The sequence below is a fragment of the Pelodiscus sinensis genome, chromosome 2 (assembly GCF_049634645.1).
Source record: "Pelodiscus sinensis isolate JC-2024 chromosome 2, ASM4963464v1, whole genome shotgun sequence".
Taxonomy (NCBI): domain Eukaryota; kingdom Metazoa; phylum Chordata; order Testudines; family Trionychidae; genus Pelodiscus; species Pelodiscus sinensis.
In genome coordinates, this window is record NC_134712.1 from 35,916,612 (window position 1) to 35,930,860 (window position 14,249).

General features: G+C 45.3%; 1 protein-coding gene across 4 annotated transcripts in view; it reads left to right on the forward strand.

Moving 5' to 3' along the window:
* RGS22 (regulator of G protein signaling 22) overlaps nt 1–14,249 on the forward strand; it is a 111,836-nt gene that overhangs the window by 15,126 nt on the left and 82,461 nt on the right. For 3 of the 4 annotated variants that reach the window (XR_012901293.1, XM_025184322.2, XM_025184323.2), the window contains one exon: nt 7,757–7,978. Coding sequence is in view for 3 of the 4 variants with exons in the window: in XM_025184322.2 (XP_025040107.1) it covers nt 7,757–7,978 (222 nt within the window). In the remaining variant the exon portion in view is untranslated. Of the gene's footprint in view, nt 1–7,756; nt 7,979–9,295; nt 9,858–10,159; nt 10,725–14,249 lie in introns of those variants that run through there. The other variant, XM_075920301.1, reaches the window with a different exon arrangement.

The window sequence follows — 14,249 nt, forward strand, 5'->3', positions numbered from 1 at the left end:
GTGGCTGAATGAGAAGAGCCGCGTGGCAGAGCTCGGTGGCAGAGGTGCTTCTGCCGCGTGGCCTCTGCAGGCTGCATGTGCCTTTAAGGGGGCTCGGGTTACCAGGAAGTCCAGAGCGGTGCCTGTGCATACGGAGCGTCCAAGCGGCCACTAGGGCTTTTTTCCGTTTGGACAGCTCTTGTGCAAAATCTCTTGGCTGCCTGTCTACACTGGCCTCTTGCGCAAGAACAGCTGCGCAAAAGGGCTTCTTCCTGAGCGGGAACATCAGAGTTCTTGCACAAGAAGCCCTGATTTCATACATTAGAACGTCAGTGTATTTGCGCAAGAACACGCGGCCAGTGTAAACAGGCAGCAAGTTTTTGCGCAAGAGCAGCCGCTTTTGCACAAGATCGCGCCAATGTAGATGTAGCCCTAGTATGGTTACTGAGCAATGAAAGTGGTACCTAGACTACAGCAACAGTTAAGACCAACGTGCCAGAAGCCCTTCTCCTGTTGCCTGGAGTTTTAAGCACCGCAGGAGAAGGGGAGCAGTGGAGATGCCAGGTGTGGCCAGAGTGGTCAGAACTGCAGCTCTGAGAGGCCTCTGGAGGCCAATTATTTTGAATTAGCAGAAGCAGAGCATTCACACTAGTGCTATTTTGAAATTAGCATTATTCCCCAAGGAAAGCAGGAGTACAGGTTTCGGAATAACCAGGCCATTATTTTGAAATAATGGGCTTGGTAGTGTGGACACTCCACTTATTAAGTCAACCTAAGAAGGGTTATTTCAAAATAATTCCCTAGTGTAGACCAGGGCTCAGAGTCAAAGCATTCCACTGATAATCCTTTTTGAATTTGTTATGCTGGTATAGCTGTTGCCTAGAGACTTAATTACCCAGGTCAGTTAATATTTAGGCAACAAATTAAACTGAAGAAATATCATGTGACTTGATGCAACAAAGCTGTGGCAGCATATGTTTAGCTGGCTATGTCTACACTGCAACCTTTTGTTGGCAGAGACAATGAAAATGAAGCATTCCTTACCATTTGTCGCACTGTCATTTGCATATTCTCTGCTGATGCTTTTTTGCAGAAGAGGTTTTTGTGCAAAAACAAGCGATGTAGACGGGGCTGTTTGGCGCAAGATCCCTTATGCCTCAAAAAAGGAGGTCTAGAAGATCTTGTACAAAAGTTTTTTTTGGGGTAAAACGGCCTTGTCTACATTGCTTGTTTTTACGCAAAAACCTCTTGTGCAAAAAGCATCGGCAGAGAATATGCACATGACAGCACGACAAATGCTAACGAGCACTTCATTTGCATTGTCTCTGCTGACAAAAGGCTGCAGTGTAGACGTAGGCTGAGAAATTCTCCCTTTTGCTTTATAATATGCCATCAGTATGTGGTAAAATGATAGCACTGGGGACTTTGTATAGCAGCAGAACAAAATTTTGTTTTAGCTTATAGTACATTGTTTAAATAATTAGGTTATGCTACTGTTCAATACATTCTGCTACCAAATAATGTCTATTTTAATGAAGGCTAGGTTGTCAGAAAAAGGTTTTTGAAATAATACAAAATAACCAAAAAGACACTTTTCTTTTGGGCTGAGATGCAGTGATTTAAGAAAGTAAGAATTTGATTACATGACATAAAAGCAATTTATATATATCTCAGTGACCAATTTAAGGACTATAAGTTTTATAGAAGGTTTATAACAGAAACATTGTAATTTCCAGCTCCAACTGTCCTCCTTCTGTTAGATATGGACCTGTGCACTGTGAACTATACATTTATCACCTCCAGGACTCAACCATCTACTTAGTAATGCAGCTGAAGTGGGACACATCTCTCCTGCACTCTGCAAGCCACACTGGCTTCCTACTGCATTCCAGATCCTCTTTAAATTCCTTTTCATGGCATTTTCAAAGCATTCGGTGGGCTGGTTCTGGTTAGCTAAGAAGTCTCCTTTTCTTTGTGACCTTCCACTGTAGCTGCATTAATCAGGGACATTGGAGCTGACAGAACCCATCCTGAAACACTTCTGTGGTATTACATTTGATATATTTTCCTCTTTCACATGTACATAGGCATGTTAATAGTGTTTGTTACTCTGCAGATTGATTGTTACTTTATTATGTAGTTTTATTGGAAGTCAGGTATGATGGTGTTGGCTGCAGAAGAAATTCCTAGACAGGCTCTCTAGGGGTCTGGAATCTTTTAGGCAGCAAAATTTCCATGGGATTTTGCTAAAGTAAATAAGGACTGTACAATTTGGTCCATTGAAATTATCCTGAAAACAAGTTAAACAAAAGGAATAAAGTTTAGGCTAATTACACTTTCAGAAAATAGACAATATAGACCAGATTGCCCTGTTATATATATCAGTTTAAATCAGAAGTACACTGGTTTAAAACTGGTGTTAATAGAACAAAATCGGCTTGTGGATAGTTGGGAAAGAACAAGTCACATGGCTGACAAAAATCAGAACATTCCCCACTTTAAAAACAGCTGTAAACCACTATTTCCAGGCTGCACAGAGAGAATTTACATCTGCAAGTGGCTTTTTCACCACAGCCAAGTCCCCCCCCCCCCATTATGTTGCCAGAAACTGGCCTAACCCAAGACTAAGTCTAATTGAAAGCCTTTTTAGAAGTAATCTAGATCATCAGAAGAAGCTGTTCTTATTTCTTCCCTTTACTGCCACTAGATTGACAAAAAGTGCATTTCTTCTCATTTAATTGGATCTTTACCAAGTGCCTGTGATTTACTCCTTATTCAGCATTGGGGCTGTGTCTAGACTACATGCCTCTGTCGTCAGAGGCATGTAGATTAGACACATAGGCAAAGGCAAATGAAGCCGCGATTTAAATGATCGCGGCTTCATTTACATTTACATGGCTGCCGCGCTGAGCCGACAAACAGCTGATCAGCTGTTTGTCCGCTCAGCGCGCTAGTCTGGACGCTCCCCTGCCGACATCAAAGCCTTTTGTTGGTAGCCCCGGTAAACCTCGTCCCATGAGGAATAACGGGGCTGCCGACAAAGGGCTTTGATGTCGGCAGGGGAGCATCCAGACTAGCGCGCTGAGCGGACAAACAGCTGATCAGCTGTTTGTCGGCTCAGCGCGGCAGCCATGTAAATGTAAATGAAGCTGCGATCATTTAAATCACGGCTTCATTTGCCTTTGCCAAAACAACAAATCTACATGCCACTGAAGACAGAGGCATGTAGTTTAGACATACCCTCGGAGTGAAATCCTGGTTCCACTGAAGTTAGTTGCAGTTTTATGACTGATTTATCTTCACCTAGGATTTCACCTTGAATTCCTAAAGCTGCTTGATCACTTTTTCTGGTTTGAACTTTCATTGACATTTATCTCCAGTACACATCTTAAGGAAGCTTTGGCAAAGTCAAAAAGAGATATTGTATGATTTATTGTATTGTATGACTTTGTTCATTTTCTGCCTGTTCAGACTCTAATCCTAAAAGAAGCTGAGCTGTTGTCACCCATTTTCTCTTAGGTTTATGCTATGAGTCTGTGGGTGGGATTTGGTGGGTATCTTTACACATTAGGAACCTCAGGTGAAAAGTTGTAAAAGCCGTAGAGATATCCTGGGAGTGCAGTTAATGATACTGTTTTAGGAGGAGTAAAGGACAGTTGTCATCAGTACAATTATAAGACTTCACAGCTCTGAACTGTACACTAAGTTTGTTCTTCAGCCAAGAACATATTCAGCTGTTGTGTTTGCATTTGATATCTGAGAAGTTTATTTGCTTTCTATTGTTTGTTTAGTAGAATTTCTCCAAGACAGCAATATGAAAACAGGTTTTTGGGTGTGGCTTTTTTTGTCTTAGTGATTTCTGTGAAACTGAGCTGATGTCTCACATACTGTATGTTTAGGATATGGGTGGCATGTACAACATTCAGAAGTAGAAGGGCAGTGTTTTGCAACCAAACCAAACTAAGTTGATTTTTGCATTTCAAATTTTATTGTAACATTTGAGGGTATTGGGTTTACTGCATGTACTGCATAGTCATGACATTTTTACTGTATTTTTCTTAAACAGTGACAAATATGGTTTCTTCCTTATACGTATTTAACTGTTCCAAGGGTGTTTCTGTTTGAAGCGTTATATGTATGTGTACAGATACTAAGCTTTCTGAGAGGAAACTGGATTTTTGATTAATGTAGCTGTTTTGGTCTCATACACATTATTTGAAGTCTTACTTTTTTCATGACATTAGTGTGTATATCTTATAAATGGTTTGTGGTCAAACATCCACAGTGACAATACAATTTATATTTAAAAGGTTGTCATTGGCATCTGTTTCACTACATTAACGTTGCCAGATGTTTTCTGTTCAGTTAATTAGAATGCACAATGAAAAATGTAGCCTAGGACTCAAATACTAGAGATTGAGTAAAAGTAGATATGATTGATAAATTAATGTTGTCCTTGGTGAGTTTTCAATTTAAATACCATATAACTAAAATAATTCGATGATGCCGATTCAAATAGTTCCAGATTATGGAATTTCAATGCTTCATTTGCATTTTTCTCCAAGAGAGCACACATCAAAGCTTGGGAAATTAAAATTCCATCTTTTGATTTTTTTTCTTCCCCCTTACCCTTTTTTTAAAAAATGGTATATAAAAAAAATGTTCAGTCAATATTAGGGTTGCACAGTTAATCACTCAAAATTCAGAAAATACCAAAAATTGAGGTTAAGTATATACGACATTTGAAGATATTAACTTGAGAGGAGTTCTGGATATGAACCAAGAGAGAGAGAGAAACAACAACAAAACCACCTTAAAATGTAGGCTAATAAATCTGGAGAAAAATAATTGAAACTATAAAGAAACCTGGAAAATAACAATATTCAAAGAGATTCAAGGGTGAACAGAAAATTAGCTGTCTTTGTAGTGTGATATGGTTGTGAAATGTGCTATTATAATTCTGGACAGTATGGTCGTGACCCAATAAAGCCCTTAAGCACATGTTTAACTTTAAGCATGTGAGTAGTCCTACTGACATCATGGAGGCTACTCATATGCTTGAAGTTAGGCATGAGTTTAGATGCTTTGCTGGATCACGGTTTATAAATCAGCCCTGCTGATGGGGGGACAAAAGGGACAATTGCCTTGGGCTGTGTCTAGACTGGCCAGTTTTTCCGGAAAATCAGCCGCTTTTCCGGAAAAACTTGCCAGCTGTCTACACTGGCCGCTTGAATTTCCGCAAAAGCACTATTTTGCTACTGTAAGAAATCAGTGCTTCTTGTGGAAATACTATTCTGCTCCCATTCAGGCAAAAGTCCCTTTTGCGCAAAGCTTTTGCGCAAAAGGGCCAGTGTAGACAGCTCAGATTTGTTTTCCGCAAAAAAGCCCCGATCGCGAAAAGGGCGATTGGGACTTTTTTGCAGAAAAGTGCGTCTAGATTCGCACAGACGCTTTTCCGCAAAAAGTGGTTTTGCGGGAAGCGTCCATGCCAATCTAGATGCTCTGTTCCAAAAATGCTTTTAACGGAAAACTTTTCCGTTAAAAGCATTTCTGGAAAATCGTGCCAATCTAGACGCAGCCTTGGTGTTTCAAAGAGTCCTGGAGCTGCTGGTTGTTGCAATAGCAGTGGCGGTGGCTGGGAACTCTGGGCCCCTCTGAAATGCACAGGAGCGGCTTTAAGGGTTGGGTGGAGGGCCCAGAGCCGCACTCCAGGCAGTGCTAAGAGCTGACTGCCCGAGACCCTACCCCTTCTGGGACTTGGAGCTGGCCGCCTCCTCCCCGCCTTGCCTTGCCTTTGGGCTGCCAGTTCTGCTGCTATTGGTAGAGGAATACATTCCTTTCACATCATGTAACAGGCTATTGCTATGGTTCTGTATTATGTTCAGATCTGGGCACCTCATTACCAGAAAGACACTGTCAAATTGGAATGAGTTCAATGTGGTTACTTTGGATTTAAAGCAGTGTAGCATAACAGAATCTGGCCTATATTATACATTCTCATAAAAAAGTGTAACCCACACACCTAGGCTATGTCTACACTGGTGGGTTCTTGCACCAGAAATATGTAAACGAGGCTGTGTGGAATATTGCGGAGCCTCATTTGCATATCTAATGAGCCGCCATTTTTGCGGCCGAAGCTCTTGCGCCAGAAGGAGTGTCTACACTGCCCCTTTCTTGCGCAAGAAAAACTCTCTTGCACAATACTATTATTCCGGAAAATAATCAGCGTAGTGGCATTGCGCAAAAGGGTTTTTCTCGTGCAAGAAGGGGCAGTGTAGACACTCCTTCTGGCAAAAGAGCCTCTTCTGCAAAAATGGTGGCTCATTCCATGCTTAGCCTCATTTGCATATTTGTGGCGCAAGAACCCGTCAGTGTAGACATAGCCCTAGTGTGGTTACTGAACAATGCAAGCGGTACCTAGACCACAGCAACAGTTAAGATCAAAGATCTCTACAACATGGACAGGGAGCCAGCTGGCTTTTAGCTCAGAAGATAGAGGCTCCTATACTGAGGTCCCAGGTTCAAATCTGCCTGGTAGCGGTTACAAAAGCAAGATGCTAAATTAAATGAAAAATGTTATGCCCACTGAAAGATAATCATATTCTCTAATATAGATAAACACCAATTTTACAAACTCTGCCTGAAATCTTAATTTTTCTGTTGTATAAAACCAAAAGGAGTTTTGCCATTGAGTTAGTATGTCCAGGATTTCATCTAATTTTTATGCAATTCTTAATGTAAAATATGTTATCCTCCAGTCTGATAGTGAACTATTTGTATGTTCTGCTTTTACAGAGCCTTAATTTCACAAATGTTTGGTACATCCTCCAAGATTTTTGATCATGCCTAGATGTAATTTCCCCCATAATTTCTGCTAAAAATAAAAATTGAAAGGTAGGATTAGTTTGGTTTCTGAGAAAAATAGCAATGGAAAATCTGATCTCCACAAAACTCTAACTAATGATAACCATCCTCTGTTTTTGGGTATTGCTCAGACAACCCCCTTTAGAGTTGACAAAAATTGCACATACATAGTTAAAGTGGAGTTTGGCCCATCCTATATGCTACACAGTACTTGACCGAATTGGCAGCATATGGTAAAGGATTCAACTCTTGATAGGCTGTTGACCTACTATGTCTAAATATGAAGTATAAATCTTTACAATATATGCCAAACATTCAGAATGATCTATTCACCAAAATAGCAGAGCAAGAGTTTCACTGGATATGGGATTCAATAGTTTATGGTATAAACAGGGAAGCAGGGACCTGATCTTATAAGTGAGCTGCTTGCAGAACTGTTATTGAAGCCAATAGGAGCTACGTGTGTGAGCAAGCACTTTGTGTATTGGGGCCTGTATTTGCATGGAAAGAAGGCAAACAAGAACACATATTCCTGCGCATCCAGAAATATAATCTACGCTATCATGTGCCGAAAGTGTCCGTCTGCTATGTACATTGGACAAACATCTCAGACACTTCGCCAAAGGATTAATGCCCACAAAACAGAGATCAACATACTTCACTAGTGTCTAAAATGAGTGGCATAGTTTGCAATTAGATATAGTTGAGACTTGTGGTAATTTGTTGTCAAACTTGACAATGAGAAGGTAAAGTGGCAAGCATGAAGATGTACTATTGCAGTCCATAGCAAAAGCCATGGAATGAAGAAGAAACATGTTTAATGATGCTATCTTGCATTTTGTAGGATGTTTCCCTACTACTGGGACACAAATTTTCATGTGAAAGGTTTTTCTTATTACATCTTCTTTTGCAGACCTTTGCAGAGCCAGTTAAGTTTAATCCTGATTTTGGAGTTTTTGAAGTAGTTAATGATACCCCACAACGTCTGGAAAACCAGCTGAAAAAAATTCTGCATAATCAGAAATCTCCCAGATCCATTTATGATGTTACAAGGAAGGCAAAGAATGATGGGCAGCTTTCCAAAAAGAGCAGCACTTTTCCAGACTTCAATGTTGACCCAAATTACAGTACTATGGTAAGCATGTTATGTCGACTAACTTTATATTTAAATCCAGTTGTATAGATACTGACAGCAGTTATTGTTGTGTTTGGCTTGTTACCTTGGGAAAAATGTTAGTGTGCTAGAAAAACAGTATGATGGGCCAAATTATGTTTTGAGATGCACATATGTAGTTCAGTTCACTTGAACAGAAGACACATGTGCATCCTGTAATGTTAGGGTGACCATATATTCCCAAAGGGAAAATTTGGACAACACACAGGGCTGGCTGAAGACCTCCCTGCCTCCTGCCTGGACAGGGTCAGCATGAGGCCCCCTTTGCCTCCTCACCACCACACACAGGACCGGTCCAAGCCCCCACACTGCATACCTCAGGCCAGCAAAAGGATAAGACACTCCCAAGGTCCCCTCCACCGCATAGTAAGCAGAATAGAAAGGAAACATTTAGCATACTGGAAAACTTGGTTTATCCTATTGTTGATTATACGGTACTGGTGTAAATTATGTGACTCTGGTTTCTTTCTTTCTTTCTTTCTTTCAAGACTAGGTTCAAATGCCTTGTCAAAATTAGGAACAAGGCTGCTCTCTCTTATGCCAGGGCTGGAGGCCAGTTAAAGAATCGGAGAGCCGTATCTGGCTGCCTCTCTGCTTTGCTGAGCGTAAACTTGGTGAAGCAGAATTGTTGGCTCATAACAGGTTGAAAAAAAAAATCTATGCAGTACTGCAAAGTGCACAGGAAAGAGACCTGAAGAGCTGGGGGAGTAGTGTTATATCAGCTTCCAGCTAAGAAAACAAATTGAACGCACACCATTGAGAAATGTCAAAGAGGCGGCAAAGTCTAATAAAAGTATAGTAACGGGGGGACTTCAACTGCCCACAGATAAAGTCAGATGACACAATGGGACAAAGTTTAGGGAAACAATTGACATTTTTAAAGTGACTGTTTCTTGGAACAGCAAGTTGTAACATGCAAGAAGTCAAGCTGTCTTAAGTATTAAAATAACCCACAAGACCAAATTCAAGAATTGTTGATTCCAGAGTCACTGGGGGTATGTCTACACTGCAAGCTTCTTTCAGAATAAGCATTTCCTTCCAGAAGAAGGAAAGAGACCTTCCAGAAAAGCTTATTTCGAAACAGAGCATCTACACACAAAAATGCAACAAAATAGTGATGTGCTCTTTTGAAAGATAGCATCCAATCAGTGTGTACACTATCTCGCATTTAAGACCGCCCAGAACCAGATCAGACAGGTTGTTAGGTCAGCAGTTGCTTCTGGGTGCTTCTGCCTAAGGCTATCTGAGACACGAACTTAAAGGGACCCCTCTGGACAGCTGTTTTTCAGATTCTTCTGCTTGCTTGCCTACCTCTGAGAGACAGCAAAGCATTTCCTCTGCGTGCTCTGAATGCCCTGTGTTTGGACACCACATCACGCCCTGACATGGATTCGGAGTTGCCTCTGGGCATGCGATGGCCCTATACTGCCATGCTTCAGTTTCTGCAGGCTGCCTTCATGGCTCTGCATGAGCTCGACTCTGAGCTCATCATTGAGAACCTCTGCCTGTGTGGGGGAGCAAGGCCCTTGCAACCGCACCTCATGGTGGAGAGAAGCTTCTGGTGGCTGGACACCAGTTCCGACTGGTGGGACAGGCTGGTGATGGAACAGTGGGATGACCAGCAGCGGCTCCAAAACTTCCGTATGAGGAAGGAGACATTCTTGGATTTGTGTGACTGGCTTACCCCTGCCCTCTGTCATCGAGACACCCAGATGTGACCCGCCATCCTCCTGGAGAAGTGGATCACCATCATCGTCTGGAAGCTCGCAACACCAGTTACTGGTCCATGGGCAATCAGTTCGGCATGGGAAAGTTGATCATTGGGGCCCTCCTCATGCAGGTATGGCACTCTTGGGCTGCAGTTCCTGGAGAGGAAGGGAGTACTGGAAAGAGGAACCCTAGGAAAAGGGAGGGTAAAGGGTGCAGGGGGTGGGGTGGAGGGTGGCAGGGGGGAAGCCTCATCCACAGGGGGTTCTGCAGTTCCACTCTCACATAGCTCTGAAGGGGGAGTGGCCTCAGAGGGGGTGGCTCTTGGGGTGTGTGTGTGGGGGGGAGAAAAGAGTAGGGGGAAGGGGACCTCCCAAGGGCTCAGGCACCCCCTTTGATTCTCTGTTTTTTTTCTTTGTTTGTCTCCTTCTGCAGGTGCTGAGGGCCATAAACATCATCCTGCTATGCAAGGTCATCCACCTGTGTGACCTGGACCCCATCATCACTGGATTGCCACCATGGGCTTCCCCAACTGCGGGAGAGCTATTGATGGAATCCACATCCCCATCTGTGCCCCTCACCACCAGGCAGCACAGTATATAAATTGGAAGGGATACTTTTCGATGGTCCTGCAGGCCCTGGTTGACTACCGTGGACAGTTCACAGACATTTTTGTTGGCTAGTTGGGGAAGGCACATGATGCCCCTGTCTTCCACAACTCCAGCCTCTACCAGAAGCTGGAGTCTGGCACATTGTTCCCCGAGAGCAACATCTGGGTCACGGATGTTGAGATGCCACTGTGCATCATGGGGACGCAGCCTACCCCCCCATGCTGTGGCTGATGAAGCAATACACCAGCCATCTGGATCTGAGCAAGGACTGGTTCAATGGCTGCCTGGGAAGGGCCCGCATCCAGGCCGAATCTGCCTTCAGGCACTTGAAGGTGCAGTTCAGATGCCTTCTAACCCACCTCAATGTGAGGGAGTACAACATCCCCCAGGTGATCTCTGCTTGTGTTCTCCATAACATTGTGGAGAGGAAGGGGGAGGTCTTCCTTCTGGGGTGGGGAGCAGAGGTCAGCCAGGAGGGATGGACCTTTGAGCAGCCACATACAGCTGCCATCCGCCAGGCCCATCAGGTGGGGGAGCGCATCCGAGAGGCCCTGAGGGAGTTTCTCTCAAGGACCTTAGTAACCCTCCCCAGGGCTTCCCCACTAGCAGCATGTGCCTTGCCCCTGTCTGCCTTTCCTCCATCAACCCCTCCCTTCCCCCTTACACCCACCCTTTCCTGCAGGCCCAATACAAACATATGTTTGGTTTTGAAAAAAAGAACTGTTTGTTTTTTTATTTGGGTAGAAGTAACTGGGGAGGAGGCAGGGGCTGAGTACTGAGGAGGGGGATAAGAACCTGGATATGGGGAGGTGGGAGGAACCTGGATATGGGGAGATGGGAGGAGGGCTGAGAACCTGTATCTGGGAAGGAGGGTGGGGGGCTGAGAACATGGGAGAAGGGAGGAGAGGCTCAGAGCTGGGGTTGAGACAGGCACGTGGCTTGGCATGCTTCTTCCACTTCATGTCCGGGGATCTCGGTGACCTCGGGGCTGGGGGTGTCTGGGGAGGATAGGAGCATAAGGCGACGGGGGGGAGGCATCTAGAGCGGGGTCATGTACGCAAGGAGGAGTGGGGACTGGCATGGGATGGGGAGCAGGGACTGGGACTGGTAGGTCATCATCTCCCAGAAGGTCACACAAATGTTGCAGCTTGGTTCACATTTGGGCCTGCCTCTGTGCATCATCCCAGATCTTCTGAGCCAGCATCTGAAGGATGGACTTATGCTCCCTCATAAGGTCCTTCTGGACCCTCCGGTGCCTGCAGCTCTCCTGGGGTCGGGCGGCTGGCTCAGCTGCTGGTGAAAGCCCCACAGTCATGGCTGGTCTGGCTGGGGAAAATAAAGAGAGGTGGTCAGTCATCCATGGAGACACTGTCCCTGAGGCCTTGCCCTCATCAGTGAGCTGAGAGCAACAGTTTTCAGGTCAGAGGATGGTGATGTCCCGAGAGCAAGGCCATGTGTGGCCTGGACAGTGGGCCCTACCTTACAGGGGCCCAGAGATCCCCAGAGGATCTGCCCACCTTGTCCCATGGACAAGTAGGCAAAGAAAATGACAGGCCACACTGGGATCCAATGGCTGGGAGGGGGACCTCAAGCTGCCTGGGCTTCCATAGGGGCCGTACGCACACCTGCGCCTGGCAGCGCTGTCCCCAGGAGCAGGTGGTGCCTCGAGCATGCAGGTATGCCCATGTGCCACATGCGGCACGCCTCAGTCTGTACATGTGTCCTTGTCCCCAGCCTCCTTCCAGCAGTGGCTCATGGTGAGAGGGCGTCCCCCCTTAGTGGGGTCAAAATATGGGCAACCTCCCCAGAGCCTGTGAGCAGGATCCCTGGGGTGCTCCAAGGCGGCCTCCTGGGGCTGCATGGTGCAGGCTGCCACTGCACATGCATCCAAATGCACAGACTGCAGCGTGATGGCCAGGCCAAGAAGGTCGAGCAACAATCGCACCACAGCTCCATAGTGCCAGCCCCCCCCCCCACCCTGCATGCGGAAAAAACTAAGAGCACTCACCTGAGGATCCCTCCTCGGCCTCAGAGATGCCTAGGAGACATCCAGGCCCGCAGGTACCAGCTCCAATGTGAGCAAGGTCACAGTGCTGGCTGTTTCCTCCTCCTCCTGCTCGTCCTCCTCCTCCTCTTCCTCTTGGGCTGGGACTACTGGATGGGCAATGATAGGCATTTCCAGCTCTGAGTCCAGGGGTGGAGAAAGAGCTACACCACCCTCCAGAATCCGGTGGAGTTCATCATAAGAGGGGCAGGAGTGGGGTACAGCCCTGGAGCATGAGCTGTGCTCCCTCACCCTGGTGTAGGCCTGCTGCAATTCCTTCACCTTGCTGCGGACCTGCTCCAGGCTTCTGGTATGGCCCTTTGTGGCCAGGCTCTCAGCCATCCAGCAGTAGAAATCCGCATTGCACCATCTGGAGCAGAGATCCTGGAGGTTCTCCTTGTCACCCCATACCTCCAGGAGGGCCAGGATCTCTGCCCCAGGCCAGGAAGCACATGCCTCTTGCAGCCTCTGGCAGGCTCCTGGGAGCCCTGTGTATGCTTCCTCGGTCAGCCAGTAGGCTCTTGGGGGGCTTGAGGCTGGGACATAGTGCCCACATGTCAGGAACTGGCAGCTGCGTGGCGTCTGGAAGCACCCAAGGCCTGCTTCCTGCCACAAGCCCTATCCCCTGTGTCTGTGGCTTTAAGAGCTGTCGGGGAGCAAGAACTATAGAGTTGCGATGAGTGTGGACAGAGTGGCCAGCAGGGCACCTGTGTTATTTCCTGGAGACCTCTTTTTTCAACAAAACTCACTATTTTGCGTCCATACATGCCTTTTTCTGATAAAGCTTTTTTGGAAAAGGGCTTATTCCTCATGGAATGAGGTTTACCATTGTCATCGACAGAAAGTTGAAATAACACAATTGCAGTGTGGACACTGGTATTGTTTTTCTGGAATAACAGCCATTATTCTGGGGAAAACGGTGCAGTGTAGACGCACCCTAAGAGTGACTACAGGATAAGTAGCTGCAACTTCCAAGGGCCAGATAAAGTATCAAAAATGATTATGAAGTGCTGTTCTAGATCAAATTCAGCCCTGAAATGATCCAGACATTGATTTCAATGGTGTTAACACAGAGCAGCAAATGTTCCTCTCTGCAATGTCATAAGATTTGCAGATTCACTGCATTTGTCTGAAAATCTTTCCTCCTCTTCTTCACCACTAATGCCTTTCACAAGGCTTGAGAGGGGAAACAGTGCTGAATTGTTTCTAAGATTTATTTACCTTCTATGGGATTTTTTGCGCAAGTGAAATATTGTGACCTTTATAAAGAAAAATATTTTTCAGGACATTCTCAACACTTTTTTGTGTTTGCATCTTTTAAGTGGAGCATCCAGTAATGTTTTCATGAAGATCTAAAGATCCTTCAATTACTTAATGATGAATCCTTTGATATTCTTAATCACCTGCCACCTTCTTTTCATAACAAACTTCCTGCACCAAAGGCAAAGCTGCAAGCAGCTCAAACTCTGTTGCATTTAATAAACTGCTTCTGGAGCTAGGGCATGCAGCTTTAAACAGATCTCATGTATAAAATCAAGGAGTTCAAGCTTTAAAGGGGGCTTCTGCTTTCCCTTTCCCTACATAAAAAGCACCCTTGGTCCTACACCAGAAATATTCTTGGTGCCAGGGCACCATAAGTCCATATAACTCATGATCCATGGTCACACCCAGGTTCTTTATTCCTTCACAGTTTCCCCACCCACTACTGCTTACGTATTTACAAATTTTACAAGTTTTCCCCTGTTCACAGACTCAGTCCTCAAGCTAGGTGGCTTCCTACTCCCTCTGTGACTAGCCTCTCCCTTTTGGCTTCTTCGTAGCCTTTACATTTCCTGGCTTCTCTGTCTGGCAGGTTTTGCCAGTCCTCAGG